The sequence below is a fragment of the Scomber scombrus genome, chromosome 10, assembly GCF_963691925.1.
Source record: "Scomber scombrus chromosome 10, fScoSco1.1, whole genome shotgun sequence".
Classification (NCBI taxonomy): Eukaryota; Metazoa; Chordata; class Actinopteri; order Scombriformes; family Scombridae; genus Scomber; species Scomber scombrus.
Window position 1 is genome coordinate 1,629,399 of NC_084979.1, and position 26,485 is coordinate 1,655,883.

Sequence of the window (26,485 nt, forward strand, 5' to 3'; positions counted from 1 at the left end):
GGATTAAAATAGAAGATATCTGCATTGATTTTGTTCTTTTTTTTCAACTGTCCATAATGAGTCATACAATAATATAGGTCATGTTAAAGCATTTGTTTAAGGGACTGTGGTTATGGTTAATAGAAAAGGAAACATTCTGCCTAAAGTTCTGCCTCTACATAAAGATCACACTACTTTAGGGCTGCAACTAAAACTATTTTTCATTACTGATGAATCTGTCAGTTATTTTCAGGATTAATAGATTAGCTGCTTGGTCCATAACATTTCAGAAAATGGTGAAAGACTTTTTCTCAGAGCCTAAGGTGACGTTTTCAAATGTCTTGTTTTCTCCACAACAGAAAGATATTCACATTTGACAAGCTGGAATTGGGGAATATTTACATTTTTTTCTTAAAAAAAATCGAAAGAAAAAGAACTATTAATGAATTGGAAAAATAGTTGGCAATTAATGTAATAGTTGGTAACTAATGAACTAATCCTTGCAGCTCTACACTACTTCCCAGCTGGCAGTGGAAACACCTACTATGGATGTATTCACAGGATAGTGCTGCTTTTACCATACTGTAAAATACATTTTTTGAGATAAAATCTTAACTGAAGCACTATATTTTTACAAAGCTTATAACCACATGTCAGAGGTTTCCTATAACTTCATTTAAAGGTTGAAAAATCCAGAATAAGTAAGACTGCTGCTCTAGTCAGAAGCCACATTCATGTATCATTTCTGTATTTCAGCCATTCAAATACGTTTGGCGTGGTGCTCATTGACGGCTCTTTACCTAATTGGAAAAACAACTGAGCCAATCAGAGCTGTTGTGGGCAAATCTTTAATCAGCATAACAAATGCTAACTGGTTACAAGGCTATAAGCACAGGCTAAATTCTCCAGGTCACATGTTAATATCTTAGACTTAACTTTACCTTAAAATAAACATCTTACATCATATCTAAAACCAAGTTAATGATGATTCCAATATTCCCTTGTGAAGACAAGCTCAATTAACTGAACTGACTGAAGCATTGTTCTGGCATTACTGCATGTGCGTCCCTCTGGGGACTGTGTATTAGTGAGATTTGAGGACACTCACCCTGTTAAAGCGCTTGGCCTGGAAGAGGTGCCCGTTGACTCGGTAGAGTTTCCTCCATCTTCTGGCCCCGCGGCGATAGATCGATTCTAAGAGAGAGAGGAAACAGTTGTAGAGTAGCAGCATGGTGACGGGCTAATGCAGAGGGGGAGAGATGGAGTGAGAGGAAAGAGTGCAAGCTAAGGGAAACGTCCAAAGGCTGTATGGCTCTTCCTCCGTGTGAAGTGTGAGTTCAAGTGAGGCAAAGACAACCATCAGGTTTCTCTATAATATCTACACATGCACCACTCCCTCCCTCACCAGTCTCTCACCCCCTCCCTTTATCTACTTCCTCCTCTCTCTGCCTCCACCCTTCTTACAGACCTCCATCCCATCCTTTCCTTTATCCCTTGTGATGAATGGACTTATTAGTGCTCCATAAAGCTTTTTATTCAGATGAGACCATGAAGGTGTAGCTATTTATAGCTGGAGCACTGGGCATAAACATGTGCTCCACTCTGTGCTGGAACTGGGTTCTTCTGTCCTCATATTCAACTGTTTTACACCGTTTGAAAGACAACACACTCTCTTACAAAAGACTGACATCTTCAAACATTACAAAGCTATTGTAATAATTATCTATGTCAGCAAAGTGTGGAGACTGCTGTTCCTACCAGCAGTCAGTGTTGGTTTGTTTTAGACAAGCCATCTTTTTCTCACCCTAACAACGAAGTTTCACCATGATAACTAAGATTCCATAACATTAATGAAGTAGCTGTGTTAACCCCAACCACACAAAACAAGTCATACACATATTTTTTGTGACAGTGATTTGTAACAATGTTGGATGCCACAGACAAACAATGTCATTCTGAGGAAAAATCATATCAGAAAAGGATCATGTGGTTGTTTTTCAAGGTAAGGGCTGTGTTTACACACTGCACCTTTAAGTGACCTGGTTACTCTAAATGCATGCAGCACATCAGAAGCAAGACTCCTCCTCTACTCCTGACCTGACCTTATTTTGGAACCTTACTGATTTAACTGTAGCATATTAGTGTTACAACATTTCTGACTTGTTGTGGTATTGTTTTAATGTGTGTGTGTGTGTGTGTGTGTGTGTGTGTGTGTGTGTGTGTGTGTGTGTGTGTGTGTGTGTGTGTGTGTGTGTGTGTGTGTGTGTGTGTGTGTGTGTGTGTGTGTGTGTGTGAGTGTGTGTGTGTTGGAGTTGTAATGACAGACATAACTACTCCTCACAGCCCAAAAGTGTCTGAATTCAACAAATAGTCAAATGTGTGGCTGGCTATCATTTAACAAATGATGATACCAGTACCAATCCAAACAAAGTGATACTGATACCAACTGAGTACTTCATTCCATACCCATCATGTGAATAGAAGCATTAAATTGCATAAAATGCCACCACAGACAGGTTGTAGCTGCTGTGGCAGTGGGGCAATTACATGTCGCATTAAATGGAAGAACGTTCGTGTTGATTGGCTGTGAGCAAGTTCATACAAATACTTATATTTTCTAGCCCTGACGCAATAAGGATGGATTGCAGGTATCGTTTGATGGGAGATGTTTTGATAATACTTGGTATTGATTTCTTTCAGTCAATATCTTAAAAGGTATGGATTACTGATACCCAGCCCTCGTCAAATGTTAAACTGACTTTGTGAGGAAGCATAGTCAGAGTGTCACAGAAGTGATTCATTTAGCGCAGTGTCTCGAAAAAAGGAACAGAAACCAAACTGGTTTAACTTAACAAACTCAACAAATGTAGGCATGGTCACAGCTACACTAACATCCTCTCAACAGGCTCTCCAGTGTGTCCAGACTGAACCATGTTTCTTACAGCGGTGTCTCTTCTCTTATATTAACAACTTGAATATGACAATGTCACCTGTATCAGTTAACATTATTTACACACTTATAAAAAACGGATTAGAAACCTACGTCATGTATACATGTCAAGGAGAAAGCTGACTGTATTCATGTTGTAAAAGCTTTTATTTTAGCATTGTTGATATTCATTTTTCCTTTTTCTTGATTTTATTGATCTGCTTTTTCTCATCTTGTTGTTTTAACTCATTTTTAGTTCACTCAATTTTATTGTTCTAGTTTTCAAATCGACATTTAATTTCTTTTCTTTCTTTTTAAAAAAACATAACCACACCTCCTCACTAAGGTAAAGGTTTCTGTCTCTTTCTGAGAACTTTCCAACATCACTTCTAAGTCAGGACTGCTTACTAGCAATGTTCAGGTGAAGTTAGGAACTCTCTGAGAGGATTGTCAGAATGTTTGTGAGTACAGCAGCTGAATTACAAGCACACAGTGAGGAATGAGTGGTCTGTGTCATTGAGACATTTGAGTTACTTACGTTGCCATAATCAGCAAAGAGAATATCTTATACTTAAGATGTGTTGTTGAGTCTAATGAATGCATTATTTACTGTAGCAATATATCAGCATGACTCACTTCAGTGATGAGTTGCCTCTTTGAGCTTCAATCTTATGTTACTTCAAATCTTCAAGTACAGAGATCTAAATTCAGCATATAAATTGATGACTCAACAAGACGTGACAGGGTAACAAGTGATGACTATGGGAAATGATTACAGGCTTTCATTATATTTCTATTAGCGGCAGGAAATTTGGATTTGTGGGGGTTACATTAGATAGAGCTTTAAAAAGAAAACAATTGAATTTGATTTGCTACGGCAGAACAAACAGTGCTGGACATGAAGAGGAGCTGTCTTTCTCTCTGTGACCAAAAGGGTTAGACACATGAATGGATTTGTTCAAGTATGACCAAATGGACATTACACAGACAGCGTCACCAGATCAGCTGTGTCTACAGACGTGCTTCCACCAGCTTTATCCACATTATTATAGAGACCTCGACACAAATCCTTTAACACTGATCAAATAAGCAAACCTTAAAAGTTGGATCAAGTTGCATCAGTATGAGTTGAGATACTGATCTTATTACATGAACCGAGCGTTGGCCAGATGTGACCAGTCATAGTTTATCTGTTCTGCTCCAGTAATTTGACACTGTGGGCTAATGTTGATGCATAAAGCTAGTGCTGATACTAATCATCACTTCCTGCAGGTCCGGTATAATACATGCATTACAATGAGAAGGGTGTTTACTGTGAAACCTGAACTGTTGATGATTACATGATTTTATTGAACATATAGAACTATATAAAACTAGATTGTACATTTTGTAGAGAGGTGGTTTTGAAACATTAAATGGACAAAATACATTTATTCATATTTGACCAAAGCCTGATAAACAAGAAAAAGGATAGATGTTAACATTGATGCTTGGATCTACTTTCTATGACTTACTATTTATTATTGCTCATGTTCTAGGATTTGTTAGGATTTTATGTAGCTTATTTATTGTAATTTTATTGTTATTTGTTTACTTGTTAGTTTACCTTGTCCTAACATGTCCATGCTTACTGAGGAATATGTGCAATATTCAACTTTATCCATGGTTACCTAGGGATATGTGCAAAAGTCAACTATGTCCATGGTAACCTAGGGATACGTGCAATATTCAACTATGTGCAATATGCAGTTGAATACTGTGAAACATTAAAAAAAATACATGTCAACCCTATTATGTTATTGTGCTCACTGTTTGCATTTTTGGTCCTGTCACTGTGTCATGTACGTCGTTTATGTGCAGCTGTATTCTGAACTTCCTGTTCCTTCAGGACAATACATTTCATCTTATCTTATCTTATCTAATGTCTACATTTTAGCAACTGGAGTTAAAGAAACCAGTTTGGTTTTTCAGCAGGCTCATTTGGTTTGTGAGAAAACAGACGTAGCCACAGGGAATGTGGCAAATAGGTGAAGCTTTTCCCAATCAGACAAGAACAACAGTATTGAGCAATTCTGCACAACCACAGATTACATTCTTCTTTTAAATGGCCTCTGAGCACACATATCTATCAAAAGGCATTGGACTGATTTTGTATAACTGGTATATCAACAGTAAGGTCATACCCTTCAATTTAAAATGATTTTCGCTTTTTCCAAGTGTAGAATCTTTTTGTTTTTTGGTTTAGAGGTATGTGCCCATGTAAAAGCAAAGACATCGTAGATTGGGCTGGACATTGGGCTGATTGTCCCTTTGTTGCAATGTAAACACAAAGAGTGCAGCATCAGCTCTGATCTGTTCCCATGGCTACAGTATAACCCAATTAAACAAGTTGAGGTAGCCAGGTAGAGTTTGGAATACTATGTGGACTATGGGGAATACAAGGGTACGTGCAGTATGTTGTTAATTATGATTTATATATATATATATATATATATATATATATATATATATATATATATATATATATATACACATGTAGTATGTATAGGCAGGGGATACAAGGGAATGTGCAATATATTATTTATTTACTCATATTTGTGTTTTTAACTGGACCTCTCGGCATGTGTCATGAGAGTTTTTCTAAGTCTGAGTCTAAGATCTTTGTAAGGACTGTATATAACACCAGTACTCCTGACTAGCTGAACATGATGGATTGTCTCTCCCTATGTGGTTCATACATCGTGACAAAGACCTTTCAGTTGAAGTATTGTAAACATCTGGATCTTGAGAAGACATCTGCATGAGGTCAGCAGCAACACTCACTATCTGATACACATGCTGCCATTCAAATCTATACATAACCAGCCAGTTTACATACAGCATGTTGTCTTTGTTCACTTCAATGTGAACTGGTTGGCGATCCCTTCTTGATTCCCACAAATTATTCACCAGTTCCCCCAGTGCCTCACCCTGTCTGTACTGGTTTTCCAGTCTGGTTAGTTGCTCTGGTAATGGGTGCGGCTGCTGTATCCTCATCCACTCACTTTTTTTTTTGCCTCTGTTGCTATGGTAGCCACAGCCCACCATATACCAGCTATTATTAGTTAGCTGTGAGGATGTCAGAATGACATTGTCTGCAAATAAAAGTAAATCTTGACAAAAAATTCTTCCTCTGAAAAAAAAAATAAAAAGAGCTCATCATTGTGTGGAATGAGTCTGAACACACAGTGCTGTATATGATGTGCTGGTTATCTCTTGAGCGAGGGTAGCAGAGCTGCGTTTTACATTTTCATGCCTCAAGCTTAACTCTTGTTCCGGATAGAGGACTCATGCACATGTTTAATGTTTGTCTATCACCAGCCTTCACTATGTCACATGTGCAAACCTGACGTTATTTGAGCCTTTTTTTGACAAACAGCAGATTGAGACTGCCAACAGTTGTGCTCATCTTTGTATGCAAACAAGTGAGTGTGTTTATTTATAAAGCGCCTTTCATAAAGTGCTTCACTGTCAAGTTAAAACAAAAAGTAACTACCTAAATGCCTTCTGAACATGAGTTGCTTTTTAAAGAATTAAAAAGTAGTAGATATAGATAGAAAGAGAGATGCTTGCACATGATGTACTGACTGAGGATTAAAGGGCACAATTAAAGCAAAACCTACGTCAGACTCTGGTTAAAAATGTCAGCATTGTCACAGAGATCTATAACGCTTTTGAATGTCAACTCAACACCTATACGTTCTGCCTTTTTGCCCCGTGATGAATGAGAGGGATTCCAGTATCTTTGGATCTTTTGGGTCTGTGGAGATCAGAGAGAGAGAGAGAGAGAGAGAGAGAGGGAGCAAAGAGGAGACACAAAGAGGCTCTGCTCTTTAGGGGTCTCATCTGTGAATTCCCTCTAATCCTGTTAACTCAAGGCCTCTAAAGGAAAGTGCCGTCTGCCTTGGAGAGTCACTGCGGCGTGTTTCCATAGTTACCCAGTATTTCTTTCTCCTGTGCCCATACTGGTGGGTGAGTGAGGGCGATTGGGGGTGGGGGGAGGAGGGGGGACACAATGCTGCTACTGATTCATGGTGTGTGTGGAATGGAAGGAAACCTACACATCGTTCAGCACTTGCTCAGTCCCCCACAGTAAAGCTGACTACAGCGCATGTGATTAACTTATTAATTGAAACACATATTGACTAAGTGGTTAATTGCAGCTCTTAGCTTAATGTATTTAATTGGAGCGTTAATGAAAAGATGAGGAGCTGCTCAGAAGAAGTTTATATATGTGGGGAAATGATTTGGCAGCCATGCAAATCACATTTATTAGTGTTTAATATACAATCACCTTTTAATAGTATTATATATAAAACCATTCAATAGAAAAACATAATCAGCTATATCACACTATTATTAAAGAGAAGTTCAGGGATCAGTTATTACTCTTTGATTATCATGTAGAAACTAATGAATATATTTATTTAATTAATAGATCATTTAGAGATGAATTGAATTCACATTGGATAATATTTTTATATTTATGTATTAATGAATAAGCTAAGTAATATTCACTTTCCCACTCTCTCAAATGACCTCAACTACTTTCTTAACCCCTACATACTGTACAGGATCAAATTTCACCCATTTTTACATTTAAGAAATTTCACCACATACATTCTTTTAGCTGGACATTTCCTAATGTAACACCATTCAAACATATTCTTTATATTCAATAAAATGTTCTCCTGGACTATAAAATAGTGTCTTTTTTCCATAAATAAATAAAAAACACTTTTACTTGTCTGTAACAGCTTCATTAAGAATTCATCAAACATGACGGGGAATTTATGAATGTGAATTATGAGTCAAAATATAAACAGAATGTAAGGGTTAAATTAGTAATTGTACACTTAAGCAGTATCTCACAACTGGCCATGGTATATTATCATTATATATAAATGATTCACATTCATTTGAACATTCTTATTAATTGCACACGCCTGAAAAAGTGTTTATAATACTGTCTGACTCATTTTGTTAGGAGATACATTGCTTGCTTCAAGGCCCGCATCCCAAAGCTTTGGCACCATGGTGCAGCAGAGACACTGAGTGATTACTGGAACAATTTTTCATCACTGCTTGCTTACAGATTGCAAGCAACATTTTAACAGTAGCTGTGGAGTGATCATTAAAAATAGAACTGCAAAAGGACATTAACATAATGGCTGTAGCATACGCTCATTATATCACAGTAGACCTGTCACAATAACTGCATTGTCGCCTTATCGAACAATAAGGTAATTATCAACATCATCATGTCTATATATGGACTTATCAATCTTATTTTTTGACCTCAGTATTTCCACACTTCACATTAGCAGTTAAGAAGCTATTCATGTCACATTGGCTAAACAAGTAGTGTCCTCCATTCCTCACTGTGTACGTCCTGAGTGGAGACTGTAGAAGAATTAAAGGGAAATAACTCTGTCCCCAACCATAATGACAGTCTGTGTGTAGCACTCACTGTCCAATCCCTTACATTATGATGCTTTTATATGATCATTATATCAGTGGTATAAAATGATCTTTAAATGACAATAATATCGTTTATCATGATTATTACTGAGACAATATATCGTCCAATTAAAGTAGTTATCATGACAGGCCTTTACCACAATTATCAACCAATCAAATTGAGAGATTTTTACTCTCCATTTTATAATTACTACCATATTATATCATATCATGTTATATTAGAACAACTCTTAGCTATTACTGATTACATACAGATTAAATGACACCCTATTTTCTCAGTTGGCCGAAGTAAGAACAGTTTTGGTTATTAAACATGATTTTTATGAATTGATTTACTTATAACAAGCCAGAGTTTCACGTCTACTAAAACCTTATTTTTGTTTCCCTCACTTTTGTTGTTTCAGGTAGATTTTAGTAGAGATACGGTGAAGTGTGAAGTACAGGAAACACTGCTGCTCTTTTCCACTGTGGCTGTTTGTTAACTGGTGGAGCATCAAGCTGCCCATGTTGTTGCTCTCTTTTTATTCAGGACTGTTTGGGTTGGCTAAATTTTAAATTGGCTTCAGGTCTTCACTCCTCACGCCCCATTCAGATCAGGTCTTTATTTTTTAAATGAACTGATGCCCCTGGAGTTTTAGTAGGTTTTTTTTATTTTTGACAGGATATAAACAAGTGTTTGAAAACTAAAAGCAGAATGTGATGTAATCTAAATATTGCATACTGCTAAGGGAATTATTCAAATATGAATGCAAAAATGTTCAGCACTGATTACATGCTGTGAAATTCAATGTTTTGATTATGAATAAAAATGCTAACATCAGATCTGCGTTCACTTCGGCGTCCACGCTAACAGTTGGGGTTTGGAGATTGAAAGTAATGCATTCAGAATGATTAAATATTCCAATTTTTGACTGGTGCCAATGAATTTCTGAGGACTACTTGTGCTTTCTTTGAAGCCGGAGCTAAAGCAGACTTCAGATTCACCCCCACGGAACCGGAGCTTCAAAGAAATGCCCAGAGTTTGAAATAAGAACAACAGCCTGACTTAACTCGAGGCCTCGGGGTCTACCAGGAGTACAGCTTTAGATGGGGCCGGTATGTTCCAAGTGTAAATTTACCCACCGAATGAGATTCAAGTGAAGAAGAGTGTTGCTGTAGGGGAGTGAGAGATGAATGAGGTAGAAACACAGCCAAAAGGCATGGAGACAATGCAAGTGAACAGTTAGTAGAAGTATGAGCACTAATAATTTCTCTTCTAAGTCATTTCTACTGTGAGTCATCATGATGCTGTAAATCTACCACAGTATTGATCCACATATTGGTCAGTGTCAACCACAACTAAAGAAAAACACCCCAGTGGGATTTCCCAGCCTCATCAATTCCTTGATGTTTTACCAGCAATAATCAGATTATCAATCTCAACACAGATAACGACACCATATTTAATCCCCTCTGGTTACAGCAGATGTTACGTTTGCTGCATCCAATTAAAAAGCAATTTTTGAATCGGGAGGGGACAAGGGAGGTGAGATCTAGTACTCGCAGCCTGAAGGAGACACTGACAAGAAAAGCCGCTGCCTCAGACGTGCGCTCGCGACACACACTGCTCGCACTTGACTAGCAGACCTTCAAAGAGCTGACCTATTACAACATCCCCCTCAGGAGAGAGACGAGAGTGTTGCATTGCCCCATTTTTCTGCCGAGATGCCAGAACGAGAGTAAGAAAGAGACGCAGGGAGAAAGGAACAAAGCAGGCTAGTCAAATGGCTTCTCGTGATGATAGATCAAAACACAATACTACACCTCCGGATGCAAAGGCCAACGCGCACAGTCCTGCCATTTTGTCCTCTGAGGGGATAAAGAAGAGCAGACGGCCCGCTGGTGATAGAGTGTAGTTTATGTGTGGAGCTGTGCAGCAACAGAACAGGGTGGTACTACCGAATGTGTCCAGGACAGGACATTTACGAGGGCTTGACTCATTTCCAGACATTGTTCCTCACACTCGCAGGAAAGTAACAGCATACAAGTTGCTACCAACAACACCCACCCCCTACTTTAAATATCCTTTCCAAAAAAAAAAAAAAAAAAAAAAAAAAGAATGGAAATACACTGACTCTACCATATGCTTTCAATGTGTTCTTGAGAAATCAGCAGCAATTAGTGTTAGTGTGCATTTGTGAGGGATGTATCATAATATATATATAGCACTTGTTAACTTTATTTTTTGGACACTTTGTTCCTGCTGCCACGTTTTAAGGGCTATTACATAAAGCAAGGTTATAGCAAGCCTCCACTTCCAAAGAAGCTAAGAGGGATCAATGGAACAGCCTTGAGGCACTTTTAGACACAGTTAGACCTCTATGATAAGGGATGCTCAATAGTGCCATGACTAACTCTGTTAGTTTGACTTTTAATTAAAGCAGTTATTCAATTGTCCTTTAAATCATCCCAGTTCCAGATAAAGAGGGAGAGAAAAGGACGGACGTCGGACAGTGCGTGAAATTACAAATGACGTCTGATTAAAAGTGTGCATCTTTGAAAGTTGATCTAGATTTGGAAGGCATGTAAAGCCTCACAAGGTGGTAGGTAGGCGTTTCGGTAGGTGGTAGACACGGATGTATGACAGCGACAGTGTGTGGCATCCTCCGGACTGCAAACGTGTCAGTGTCACGTTTTAATGAGTCAGCCGCCAGGTGACACCATGGCAACAGATGCCTTCGCCAAGCTCAGGATCTTTCTTTTGCATTGCCTTTTGTTTTAACACTGCCAGCAGGCACTTCACATCAGCCACTGCGTTCATGCACGTACCACTGATCCTGACTTTCACACCCCATAGTAACTATCGTTCTCATTTACTATGTTTGCTCCTGCTGAGCTTGCTGTGTGCGTCTCTCCCTCTTATGTTGTGGCTCATGAGCCAGTCATAACAACTTGAGGGCTCTTCTGTTTTGAATAGAATGCCAGGAAGTTATTGTGGGCTTTTTCTGTAAGTGAGAAGTCTTTGTTAGTCTGGTCGAGTGTGTTGTTTACATGAGAGCATGTTTCACTCCAGTTTGATTGGGTGTGCATGGGTAAAGCATCACATGAGGGATTCCCCCTGGTGATTGTTACATACATAGCATTATATGGTAAGTTTGTTGTGCTCTGGGATATATACTTTGAGGCCTTGAGTTTGAGCATTTTTGGAACACATTTTTTCTTGTTTGTGGTTGAAGTGAGTTGTCTTCGGACTGTGGATATTTGCTGAGGCATAGAAAGGTAAGTGTTGCTCATGCTAAACATACTTTCTTCTGAATGTTTGAGTGGCTAGCTGATGCACAGGGGTGGCCTCATTCCACTCACACTTTAATGTTGCAAACATCTCACTGTGGCTGTTTTCTCTATTTCTATTCCCCCGTGCATTATTTCTATCTGTTCCAATCAACAAGAAGCTTCTATATCTCCATAAGTTGATGTTTTGACTGGACCGGTTTTAGCAACGTTGATGAATTTCCATTAATTCAGTCAGGAATATGTTTCACTTCCTGTAAATTCTTCATAATAAAAGTCTCCTGTTATTTAGTCACTTAAGAACTTTTAATTTAAAGCAGTAAAGCAGGAAGTGGTGTGTTCTGTGCCGAATTAACATGGCTCTGAAACGAGCTGAGTCTTGGCACGCTTCCGGAAAGCTGGCCAATCAGAACAGAGTGGGTTCATCAGGAGGGGGGCCTTAAAGAGACAGGAGCTAAAACAGCCTGTTGAGAGACAGAGGCTGAACTGAGGGACTGCATAAAGGGTCACAAACAAAAATGTAACGCTGGACTTGAACATAATAGTTCCTATTTAACTAATGTTCTACACAGTAACGGTGTGTGTGTGTGTGTGTGTGTGTGTGTGTGTGTGTGTACTGACAGGCCTGGTTAAGGGTCACTGATTGATCATGTCCTAAATGACCTTGCATTTTAGTTTAACAGCCTGACCCCGCTACAGTTGCCACAGGCAGGAAGCAGCTGTTTCCATTTTAACTCATCTTCTTCTCGTAAACACACACACACACTAAATAAAAGCTGTGCTACTTTATATCTTGCATTAAAATGAGTCTCATAATCAGTGTATCTTGATATGATTTATTATATTTACACCTGGTATTAAAATGTGTCCTGATTGAGATCCAATCACTCTGTCCACCTCAAAGATTGGACTGTCACATCCTCTTCTTGTTTGTCCACATGAGCAATAACCAAAAAACTAAACAAAAAAACTTGCTTTTTGAAGAAGATAAGCCCTTTCTGACAGCTGGAATGCCAAGCCGAAATGAGAGAAGAATGCTGTTTTATTATGTCTTAAATATCCATAGATTTATTGCTGCTTTCTTGTTAGTAGCTTAGCTTGCTAACTGTTTAATGGCTGCTACGTCACTGGATTGGAAACAGCTGTTCAGAACAAAATCCATCCTCAATGTGACTTGGGTGCATTAACAACTGTATCCGATCACTCAAAACACAGTATAATGTAAAGGGGGGAAAGAAATGAATGGCCCTCATTTGAGGAAGTTGTTATATAATCAGTTGGAGGATCTATGCAACATGGATATGTGCTTCCTCTCAGGAATACATGCTTCCTCTCAGGATAGTATGGCTGGAATGTGCACATATGCTCACACAGATTTAAAGTTATACATCTGCTGACATGAAAAAGACTGGAACACTGAAGTTTTACCAGCCTTAAACAACCAGATTACATCTCATAAGATCATTATAATTTGACACTGGGATCAGCCCAGTCAGATGAAGAACACATATATCATAGAGTGTTTATATGACGATATGACATTGATACATCATCACTTTCTGAACAGCCATTGTGTTTTTCTAGTTTAAAAATCAGGAATAAAGACCAAAGAAAACAGTAAGTTCATCCCATCAAATGAGTGAAGGCAAACCAACAAGTTATCTAAGAGTGACTACAGTGACAGGGGAGAATATTGTAGAATGGCTGTAGGAAGTCAATGTTTTAACACTCATTCATCAGTCTGTCAATCTAATGTGAAACTGACAATAGTATTGCATGTTTTGTAACTATGATTAACTATTATTTTCATGATTGTATTATATTAATCTATTGTTTTGGTCACTGGTCATTTAGTCTATAAAAAGTTAAAATAAGTCATAAGTTATGACTTGTGTTGAGCACATGTTCACAAAACCCAGTGAGGCTTTCACATTGCTTATTTGGGAAATGAATGAAACAGAGAAATATGATAGGCCACATCTACCTGATAGTTGGTATTTCTGTTTGCTATCAACACATTTTCTGTTAATCCTCCATAATATTGGCTACTTTTCTCAGCAATCATTTTTCTGGACGGAGCACTTGGGAAGGTGAGTGGTTAAAGCGCTTGCCACATGGCCGCAGCGTCCCTGGTTCGAATCCAGCAAGGGACCTTTGCTGCAGGTCAATCCCCTCCCTATCTCCCAGTTTCCTGTCAGCCTCTCTGCCTCTACTGTACTTACAAAATGCCCCAAAATACATCTTTAAAAAAACGTTTCTGGGCAGGACTGTAGCCACAAACCAGGAGGACAATGAAGACATGTCCTCAGTGCTGAGGTGTTGAGTCCTGGGTGTTGTATGGGTTGATTTTAGTATTTTATACCCAGTTTATATAAATCTGACAACTTTCACACCATAAAAAATAAATAAAGAATTCAGTACTTCCCCAGCAGGATTATATTTATTCTAGCAGTGTTTCCGACAGCAGTTAGACCTTCATGTTGGGAAGAAAACGCTATTGATCTGTTCAGTGATTAAATAGAATATGAAAATTCAAAATAGTGAAGCATTTTTGAGACTTTCCTTTTGCTGTCTCGTCAAATTTTCTAAATAAATGGACAGCTGTGTTTATAAAATCCAGGCTCCTAACATCCATCACCTAGGTTGTTTATTGTATATGAAATGATTACTAAATCAGCAGAAAATGTACTGTCATTACATTGATTTTGATAAATGTATAATTATCAGTCATTTTTCAAGCAAAAATGGAAAAGATAAGCTGCCCTCAGCCTCTCTGATGTGAGGAATTACTGCTTTTGGGGTTTTGGATTGCTGACCAGACAATAGAAAGCATTTAAAGACGTTACCTTGAGCTCTGGGTAATTATCCTGGCCATTTTTTAATATTTTCTAACATTATATAGACTGTATGTCATTCATCTAAAGATGGTAGGTACTATCATGTATAAAGTGCAGTAAGTATAGGGTACTTAATGTCAGAATGCATCCTACGTCTTCTGAGCTTCTGTATCACTCTGTCAATGGTTGCAATGTTAAAGTGGAAATAGACAACTTTTTTTGCTTTAACTTATCATTATGAAGTAAATAATGATTGCACAGGGTAATGGCTATAGAGTCTGACACCATCGGTGTTCAGACTGGCTCCCTATAAGCCTCGCTGTCACTGTGCAGTTCTATCTGACACAAAGTAGGATCTCCTGGGAACATGAAGGCTTCATTTATGGCACAAATCAAGTGCGTCAACTGTTTAGCGACCAAATGAGGAAGAGGGGAGCACTTTTCTTTTCCCTTGTCAGGGTACATCTCAAAACCTCCTTTTATTGTCTCATTGGTATATGATAAATTGTGGAATATTGGACAGGCAATTCTGATTACTTATATCTGCGTACACTAGGTTTTAGTTGCATTGAGTATACTACCTGAACAAAGTCTAGAAGGCTTTCTTCCTAGTAGCTACTGCAGCTAATGGGAGGAAATCTTTCTAGAAATCAGTTAGCTACACTAGCAGCCCTATAGTCATACAACTGGATCAGTATCAGTTGGACTAAATCACGTGTCTATGTGGTTGAGTCAAATTTAAAGGGTTTAAAATTTGAAAATAAAATAAACGTAAGTGGTGTAACCATAAAAACTTTGTACCAAATAATTCAACTTGCTTAAAAACAGTAAATTCTCAATAAAACACCATATCAACTAGTTTGGCATGATCTTACATTATAACTTTTATATTAAATAAAGGTAATGGAATACAATTGTTCTAAATATTACATTTCATCTGGAGAATCATGGAGATCAGGAAACATTTACTCTTTTTTTTTAATGAAGTCATTATTAGTATAAGTCCACTTAAATACACTGTAGATAAAATATGTAATATGTATCATTCTTTTATGGTTACACCATTTAACATTTTCAGGAGCATTCAGTCTTACTTTTGGTAAAAAAAAAAAATGGTGCAAATGTCATTTCAAATGATATAAAACCAACAAAAATACTAAATGTACATTTTAACAAACCTGATGCTGCTTTTAAAACTATTTTTTAACACATTTTGGAATTGCTCATCTTGCCAACCCTTATTTGTCACTGACCCAAACATGACATCAACCCACTTCACTTTTCTCAACATACACAATATCTATCTTCTTTTGACACAGTAGTGTATGAATGAATAAACTCACACTTTTTCTCTCAATGTTTTCTTCAACCCTGACTCCAACCCCTGCTGTAGTTACTTGTCTGTGCAAAGCAATAAAGTTATGCAATGCACATTATTACAATACCTTTTGACAGTACCCAAATTCAATATTAAATTGTGACCATTTCAATGCACCTCTTCAGTGAACATGCTTCTTTATTCTCTCTTATTCTCAAAGTGGTGTTGATCATTTGTTCATGGAGCTAGCTGCTGATTAAAGCTGAGAGTGATCCAGTTGTCTTTGCAACAGTGGCACAAACAATATTACCACTTGGAAAATCTAGGAGGAGGGGGGTTGAAAAGTTGTCTGTTTCCACTTTAACATTCATTGCCTGACTGCTGCTGTAGGAAACAGCTGTGTGTATATGTGCACTATGGTTTCAGACTGCAGGAAACGGTAAACAAAAACCACAACATCATTACACTGACATATACAGACACACTCTAACATTATTAGCAGTCATTTCCCCAAGGAGACAAATAGACTGAAGGTTTTAAATAGGTTACATAGATCCCAATCAGCAGCTCTCATGCTACTGAGAACAACCGAGAGGCACAAGTTGTCAAGGCTGACAATGTGCAGCTGACAGAGCTCCCAGCAAAGTGAAAAAATGGGGGATATTCAATTTACATGCAGCTGGTGATGCGAGGATGAAAGACTCTCTGTTCAACAGTTACTGTGGAGTCTAACTAACCTTGTGTAGACATGGAAAACTGATCTACTTCATGCACTGTTGCATTTGACCCACAGTATGTAATGAGATGTATTTCGCTCTATATTCCATGATTAGTATTAAAAAAACTGAAGAATAGCTCATCAAAGTAACCTCTTTCCTTCACTGGCTGAGTACTTAATGATGTCATCGCTGGCAGAAAAAGGCACACCGACTTACCTCATCTCAACTGCACTCCCATACAACCTTTCTATTGATCCTGACATGTTCTCCGGCTGACTGTCTATCTCCGTGCAGACCTCAGATGACCACAAATCGGAACAATCCGTCACTAAAATTGCCCACGCTGACCCCCAGATCCCCCCTACCTTTGACTCGAAGGTAGAAAAGCAGCGTTAGTAGCATCCCTCCTGCTGAACGTTATCCTTCCTTCACACCCTGCATCTCATGGTGGTCTTATGTACCTCCTCTGCTATACTCCTCTCCTCATCCTTGCCTTCGTACTCCTCTACCTCCTCCTCGTGCTCCTACCGAACAGCTTGGCTCATGTCTCTGTGTCGCTCTCTCTTCCCTCCCCTCCCTCCTTATTTGCTTTCACTCCCCTCTAGGCTGCTTCTCTTCCTCACACTACACACACACACACACACACACACACACACACACACAAATCAGAGTACAAATCAGAGGAGGCATATGCAACATACACACAATCTAAAACAGGTATTATCTTTCTATTTAATTTCTTTGTGTGCTTGTGCATCAAATGTTTCCTACTGTACATGGATCACACCAGATGACTGAGGCTTTTTAGAGAAACCTCCTGCCTGCTCCAACACTGCAGTTGCACCATTTTGGCCACAAGATGGCAGACCTAGCTCTGCATCTGACAACAGCATCTTCAGCACACAAAACATTCAACCTAAATTTAAACCTTGTAGACTATTTTTAGTGGCTGTGCTGTGCTGTGCCTATTGGAGCACATCCTGGGTGACAGTCACACTTTTCTAGAAACCTGTCTCTGGACGCATTTTTTAAGAATCTGTTCATGGGAATGCTTAGATGTCTGTGTGACACTGCGGACCACTACCTTATACAAACCCAGGGCAGTTTGGAAGCAGTTGTGAGGCAGAAAGACATAATCTTTCTTTGTGGCTATCAGTTTAGTGTAAGGGCATGAAAACAGAAGAAGCTTACTAGCACACTACCAAATATCTCCACCTTAACAAAGTAATTTGGTCTGCTTTTACAGGATGTAGGTAAAAGCAGACAAAATGAATTTGTTGCTGGTGGGCTGATATATTTCATCTCGTTCCCGGAGAAGGTTTAAGAATAATGAGTCAGCATCTCGAGTCAGCATGCATGGCATGGCACAATAAAGCAGATTAGTGGATTAGAACTGAGGAAACTAAGAACAAAATGAAAAGAAATGCTTGTTTTTTATGGTTTCATGAAATAAATGTTCATATAAATTGTGATAAATTATAAATCTCAATGCAATGGATTTAGGACAGGCTATACCAGTGTGGATTCTGTGATTATGTCTTAAATCAAGTATATCGCTAACATCTGTTGTCATCTGTTTCACAACATTTTAAAACTGGATTCAATTTAAATCTCTATTTAGATATTTAGATATTGTGCAGTTGGTGTTAGTGTAAATTGTAAAGGAAAAACAACTGAAAGATTCAACCCATTTTAGTTGTACAGCACAACTGTCACAACCAGCAAAGAGAGAGAGATGTACTGTTCCACTAATGTTACACATTAAGTCTTCTTCTGTTCCTGGACAACACTGGACAGAAACTGGGACAGATTTATATGTACTGTTGGATTTTGACCATATCCCCCGAATATGATGATTAATCTAACAATCATAGATTAAATGAATGCTTCTATATTTGGATAATCACAGTTGTAATGCAGATAGAAATTACCTAGAAATATAATCTAGACTCCACAAATCATACATGATCGCCAATCTCAGTTTAACCGAATCATGTTTAGTGCAATCCAACTTTTTTTTTTAATAAAGCCTCAAATGAATACATTAATTTTATTGAAAGATCATTGAATATTTTAAACTTGCTCCTGTCTTTATCAGTACATGGTTTAAAATCAACAACAAAAAAAGCACAAAGCTGAAACTAAAAGTTGCTCCTAAAGAAAAGTTCATGACTTAGATCATTAAAACCCATAAATCTTCCAACATAAAAGTTTTGATTATTTTAGGACAGGCGTAGCCAGAGCTCCGACTCTCCTGGCCAAACACAGACTTGGACACATTTACGTCTATCCTTGCTTGCCAGTGTTGCAACTCCGGGGAGGTTGTGCAAGCATTTTCTGCATTCCTTCACAGTGAGGGTGTAAGGCTATTCTCTAGGTTAGACCCGTAGCTTTATCGCAGCAACCTTCAAGACATTTTTACTTTATCAGCACAGCCAGAAGCAGGCCGTGTGTAGAGCTGCTACAGGCAGAAGTATCAGACACTCCTTCACCGTGAATCAACAGTGTGGCTGAAAGCAGTGTAATGTTTTACAAAACAAGAGTGGACTTATCTGAAAGGACTTCTCCGCTGGGAGGAACTGACGGACTGGAAATGAAGATACACTCCCTTTACTCTTTCAACCACAAACTTCATGCATATTAATTGTAATGCACAGGCTTCTCTTACTTTTCTAACAGTAATCTGTAGGCTTTTACTGTATCTGTATCCAGCTCTCAACACTAGTATCACTACCACCACCATGTGCTTATAGGCACTATGTTTCGTCCTTATGCCTGAATCCTTATTTTTTACCCTGAATCCTCTGGATCAAAATCCATCCTTCATAATATCACATTCACTCCAACACAAATTTATCCCCGCAAAGATAATCATGATAATCAAGATCATCATATGTGCCTTTGAAGAGTTGCTGACATTTACATTTTACCCCAAACAACTTTTGTTCAATTTTGACTCAGTTTTGCTTCAGACATGCATTTTTTTAGTTATCTTGTTATAATCAGCTGCCAAATCATTCTGGCAAGGGTTTATTTTTCACGCACTACCTTAACACTTGAATGCATAGTGCTAGGTTAACTACATTTAATAGATAAACCCGTCAGCTCTGTGAGTGCTGCTTCACCTGCAAGTGAAGGTATAGCAGCATGACAAGTGAAATGACTGTGGAGCCCTGATCTGATCACAAAGTCAAACACTGAAGTTCATCTAAGCCTCCATGAGAACCCATGAGAGAACCTTAATCAGTGTCTATCTAACTATGGAACTAAAATTTCACATCTACAGCTGCTATAGCTAACATCAGCTGCTTGTAGTAACCACAAAAAAATGCACTTTCCATTAGGGAGTTATTATTATTTATGGAGGAAGTTAACCAACTGTACACATAAACCATGTACCGTATAAATACCTAGAATTACTGAAAGCATACACCGTCAATGGATATCAAATGTTCACTGTGTAGCTTGTATTGAAATGTAATAATACTGCTTCACGCTCAGCCAACTGAGCCAGAATAAGACTGCTCACACACACACTATATATTAATGTTTGGCTGAATCCCAGTCACCTGACTAAATCCCAGCTTTCCTGCTCATAAATAGCCATTTAACCCCTTTGTCTATGATGGTCGTAACCTTGAAGGCCTGTTGTACTGTCAGTCTATTTGCTGCTATATTATGTAAGATTGCAGAACTTGGTGCAAAATGCTTTGACTTCAAAATATTAAAAGACAAAAAAAAAACCCACAAAGAATAACAAGGTGACCTGGTCAGTCATGTAGAGCACTGAACAAAGGAATGAAATACAGACAAACAAACAGCAGAGACAACAGTGATGAGAGGGAGACTGCAAAGTGTGACTGCAAGGAAAGAGACTGACAGCTGTAAGAAAGAGTGGAGAATGAGATAAATGGGGGGGGGGGCTTCTGAAATGAGGCCATCTTCACTTCAAGCGTTCTACCACTGATAGTTACAGCAGCTCAAACAGGAGTCAGCTCAGTTTAGCAGTTTAGCAGACCTTTCTTTCTGCTAAACATGTAGCCTTACCAAGGTTAGCTTCATCAACACCATTGTTGTGAGGCTTGTTTATGCCAGCTGAAGTGGTTGCCGAGTGGGAGCATTATGCAAGGGACCAGCCTTTTGTGGATTAGCCTTCTGAACAGATGTGCTCCAGGCTATAACGCTATTCACTCCAGAGGTTCAATAGTAGGACATGCCAACCACTCCAAATCCAGCTGCACAACAGAATGGGGTCAGCAGCAGATGTAGAGAAGGGACGAGTGGCTTTAAGGTTATGCTGGAACATTTTAAGCCATACTTAAAAAGGACTTAAGAAGCTATAGTTCTTCTTGTTGCAATCCTGCTGCCAGTTGTGAGGATGCTTGAGTGTCAGGGTGCTCATACAGTCTGGTATGTCTACAACAAGAAATGGCTGGATATCAAAACACAAACTTGATACATTCTGAAGTGTCTGTATAACCATGTATCTGAGCTTAGAACAGAAGAATAGAATAAATCTTTATTGTCATTGTACAACGAAATGTAGATGCAATCAAAGTGATTATATAGCTGCTTGGGCTAAAACGTTCAAGTGGTAAATTTAATGGACTACATTTGTATAATGCCTTTCAAGTTTTTCAACCTCTCAAAGCTCTTTTACACTATAAGCTACGTTCACCCCTTTGCACACATCTTTATACAGTGATGGCAGGGGCTGCCATGCAAGGTGCCAACCTGCTCATGAGGAAGATCTGATTATTCACACACACATTCACAAAGGAGAAAATTAGGGTTCAGTATCTTGTCCAAGGACAATTTGACATGTGGACTGGAGGAGCCAGGAATCAAACTGCTGATCTTTCAATTAGTGGACGACCCGCTCTACCTCCTAAACAACAAGCTGCCCCTTACTTGAGAAGTTTGACTTCTTTTGTAATAAGAAAAAAGTAAAGTATCAAAAAAGTCCACAAACAGACGTAGTGAATAAAGTCATTTTGGACTTGTACCAAAACTCAGGTATCAGAACCAGTATCAATTGGTGAAGCCATCATAAAAGTGTCATAAGCCGCAGTTTGACTGAACACTGAAACATGAAAAAAACTAAATCAAAATAATTATTTTGACAAAATGTTAAGGTCCCAATAGTTACATTTTACTTTTGCTAATGTGTGTGTTGGTGTATGGAGTTAAATAATGGCTGCTACTCTGGTAACACCTGTGGTAACTATGTGAAAACATCCTAATGATACGTTACTGTTCTGTTCTGGTTACATAAAGCAACAACATCATCATTCTAACTGCAAGCTAAATAATCAACACATTTGATGTTTATCATTAATATCTATAGCATATATAACTATCATAATATCTACAGAAAAGCTGTTTTGGGCAACCTGCTTCAACATTGTAAAAAGCTAACTTGCTAGCAAGAAGCTGCTAGCTTGCAAAAAGATTAATCATTTGTTCTGTCAATGGTCATTTTAAAGCTCAACAGTCAATGGATAATATAATAATATATAATAATCTTTTATCACAGTCTTTTACTGACTTGTTTTTTGTGTTTAGTTTGGTATTGAATTGAACCAATTCTCATGTCTAAATTAGCGCTTTGTCCCAGTCTTGCCCCTGTGGTGCAGAAACATGACTGTCTTCCTCACAGCTTGCAGGGAGGCAGGCCTATTTTAGTAGGTAACATTTCTGCCTCGCACCCTCTATATCTGAGTCACCGTCCTTGTTATGAGGAGAAAAACATCTCCCTTTCAATTTTGCATGAACCATTCGACACACTGTAAGCTCATAAGCTTATTCCTGAGAGGCCTCAGCAGCACAGGCAACCCCGTCAGATGTATCAGAAAGAGAGAAGGGGAAAAAAAGCTTATGATATAAATGAACTGCAATCCATAAAGTCAAGCACAACTGAGAGCTGCAGCACAGAGGTTGTCTTTATATAAAATGCTCCAGTTCTCAAAGCTTTAATCATTCCTTTCTTCTTTCCTGTGCATTTGGGAGAAAGGGATTGGTCAAAGAGGCACAGGTTAAAGAGAGTTTCAACCATCAGTTCTTAAGTCAAACATTTCTTCATCTGACGGGTGATATGACCCAAATTCAAGTCGGATAAGACAACTGCCGTGTTACTTAAAGGTTTAGTTCCAACCCAGTTAGTAAAAATAGGCAAGAAGGGAAAAAGCAATGCTCCAGAAAGACTTTGTTGAGGTCGGGCTTTTCCAGGAATCAAGCCATTCTCACAAAAAGAAGAATGAGACGAGTTGAGGTCAAATTCTAATGTAATGTGAAGTCATTTCATGTGTGAAGAATTTAAAACAGCTGCCACCGTATTTCAACAATCCAGTCATTCGTGGAAGTTACTAAATATAATCAATCGTAAGCTGGAGAAGCTCAAGAATGAATTTGACTTTCAAACATTTGGTTTTTACATTAGCTGAAACATTTGCCACCAGGGGAATTGAATACCCAATCATGAACAAAGCTGTTCTTTAAGAGAAATCAATCAAGCGTACATGAAGAGGCGCTCATTTCTGGTGGTGTGCCCAGGGAGCACGACTCATTAGGAGTAAGACAGCAGCATACAGAGATGTTATAATGACCCAGTGGTAGGCTACTAGCTGAGGCCTGCCTTCTTCACTTTATCTTTTGCTGATATCTAATGATGTTTCATCATCAAGAGAACATATGATTAATCATGATATTGTATTGATCTAAAAATCAATACTCCACTGTGTACTGACAGGATTATATTAAACAAAATCAGGTGCAATGAAGGTTTGTATTCTGTTCCACCTTTACAAATGACTTGGAAGGCTCTACAGTGTTATAAATGGTGGAAATGAACATAGAACACAGTCTGGCATTAGTGCAGTGACTGTCTAACACATCTCTGGGCACTAGGTAATGTTTTCACTTCCCACAGCAAACTGCTGCAATACTAACAGTAGCTAGAGGGAGCTGATGGGGTTTCTTATGAAAACACATCATCCAACAATTATTTCCGCAGGGGTTAACATTTCAGGCTTTCACAAATCACTCCTGTAATGAAACTCTCCAAGCACTACAATCAACACACTTTTTCCAGCATGTGTGCAATGTGTGCTGGGTCCCTGTTCCAATAAGCTGACCTGTTCTTTCCTGTGTCGAAAACGAAATGTTAATCACTTATATCAGATACCAGCCATCAAAGCCATTCAAGCTGAACAGAAGTTCTGTTGTAGAATTTGAGCATTTCCGAGTGTGCCAACAGGAATGTCCTTAACCAGTTCATAGACCCTAGAAATCCATTTCCAACAAAAACGTCAAAAAAAAAAGACCTAAAAAAGGTCTAAAATACTTCAGATGTGCTACCTGCCCTGTACTGAACAGCAGACAAAGTTAATCAGTGGTTGGCAAGTATAGTGAAGAATCTAGCAGCTAAGGAGAAGGAGAGCTTTGTCAGGGTTTGTGGAGGCCAGAACAGAACTAATTCATATACCTCTTAAAAATATTATACAAATACTTTGGTTTAAGCTTCACATCTAGACTACATACTCTTCATAGTGGTACAAACACAGATTTTGTTTTAAATTAACCTATTGTAATACATTCTGCCAGGTCTTCAACAGCTGTTTTACACCACCTTATAATTGAACCTTTTATCTACATACAAAGCCACACACCCTCCATTCTTATCCTTTCTGTTTATATAAGTCAGATTATATCCATTCAACTCAAAGTCCAAACAGGGCTGATCCGAACCTCTGATATACAGTAGATAGTATATTGAACAGTGTCTTGAATTGACTTATAATATTATCCTTTGATATTTTGGAAGTTGGCATATAGGTCAAAGTTTCCAAGTAAGCAAAATTAATCAGATGATAGCTTGGTCTACAATCAGGCATTTGCGAGGTCAGCTACAATTCCTCTGTGGTTGGAACATTTGTGCAATTAGGAGTAACCAACATATACAACGGTTGATTTATAACACCAGCTCGCTGAATTCCCCCCCCAGCAAGATGTTTGACTGGAGTTTAGTCTCCAGCTCGGTGACTATGATGACTCATCCACATGTTCTCCAACTCTCTAAAAGGACAAACCTTTTCTCCTTCTCTGTGTTTTGCAGCCTCAGGGATTTGACTTCCTCCACCAAGTCCAACACTGTTTTCTGCTGTAGTCTGACAGGAGGTCACCAAAAGACTAGTGTTCATCCCCTGGGGGCAATAAATATTCACGGTATGTAAAGTGTGGCCATGTTGAGATACACAGGAATTAGATACAGCCTTAACATAATATATTGCTAGCTATTTCTATGAGATCTATAGTAGTAGTATAAACATTAGTTCCCTGAGTCCAGGTGATCAACATCGAAACTTTGAACTAACTTCAACTTGATGAATTGAATTGAATCAACAGATTGATAATTATCAATCTAATTAGGCAGGGGTTTGACTGCTTGTGTTGAGTTTCTCCTCATATTCCATTATTGCTGACCTGATTAGTGACCATCCTACAAACATACCGTTTGATCTACCAGACATTGTCTCCTCAGATGAATCAGAAGCTGCCATGTCTCTTGATCAATGTCATTTCTTCTGTCCGTTATCAAACCACTTCCACTTCCAGCAGGCATATCAGGAAAAACACTGCAAATCAACTATCTGCCTTGACTGTTGGGCTTAATTGATTTCAGTATCAGTCAAATGAAACCCAAACCCAGAAAATGTCTCATCCTCTACATGCCTGCATGTCAAGGAAAACGAATCTATCTGCCTCCAGTCTTGAGCATTCTTCCAAATAAAAAGAAGGCTAGGATAGAAGGGGTACGTGGGTGTGGTGTTGGGGGGCAATAATGTTGTGATGTAATCTGCCAAGTAGTGAGTTATTCACAACAAGGCGGTTTGTTTATGGGCTTTAAATCGAATCCACAGAGAATAAACTACCTCCACTGAAGATTACACTGAAAGGTCAATTTCCTTTTTTTTCTCTTTTACATTTCAACAGACTGAAATCAATTTGGACTCCGGTGCCTTTCAACGCAGCCCTCCCTGGAGAAAGATTTGGCACTCTTAGAGATGAGCACATCACATTAGCGAAGAGAGGTGAGAATATGAAAAGGCCAAGTCGACGCTGTGTAACAAAAAAGTGGATGTGCCAGAAATTGCATTCTTTTTCATCAGTTTGAACAGGAACCTGTCTCACATCGACTCACAGACCCACACAGTCGGTACACCTCACTTGGGCTTTATAATGAGAAATCAATCCGGTTGCTCTTGAAGCCGACAGTTCAGAGCAATCACTCATGGGAAATCAGGGATCCCTGGGTAGATGAGGGTTAGGGTTAGGTCTGTAATGTGATGCAATGAGCGTACAAACAGGAAGGGATGCCAAATGAGAGTTGTGAATGAGGTGTACTGTAGAGGGTTTAACTTCTTATAGTCACAGTCTTAATTACATCACAGCACATGTATGCTCTGATTTATATACTCATTCTGTTTGTCTCCAAGTCAAACAATGCATTGAGTGCAAATGAAACAGTGTTAAAAACATGTTATACGATAATGTGACGCTATTACGAAGTTTCAAACATTTACACTGTGATTCTGTTATTATATCAGAATGCTGTCTTTTGAGCATGCTCATCTCCAACATCTTGTTTTGTTTACAATAATCCAGACAAACTCAGGTATACTCATATTAGCTAGGACAGTGAGGAATGCAGGGTTAGCCTGAGGTCAGTCTCCATTCAAATATTTAGAATATTTTGTGTATTTATAAATAAAAGACTACTCATGAGCACTTTCCTTATATATTTTTTGGGATTCTGCTTCACATTTGGGAGGAATGACAGATGATTGGATTACTTTAACAGTCGACAATTCACATAGTTTGGTTTTTACCACTAACCTCTCCACTTTTCTTTAAA

At 38.6% G+C, this 26,485-nt stretch overlaps 1 protein-coding gene across 3 annotated transcripts in view; it reads right to left on the minus strand.

Moving 5' to 3' along the window:
- prkcz (protein kinase C, zeta) overlaps nucleotides 1-26,485 on the minus strand; it is a 140,774-nt gene that overhangs the window by 64,789 nt on the left and 49,500 nt on the right. For all 3 annotated transcript variants that reach the window (XM_062427587.1, XM_062427586.1, XM_062427588.1), the window contains exon 5: nucleotides 1,088-1,173. In XM_062427587.1, coding sequence (XP_062283571.1) covers nucleotides 1,088-1,173 — 86 coding nt within the window. The remainder of the gene's footprint in view (nucleotides 1-1,087; nucleotides 1,174-26,485) is intronic.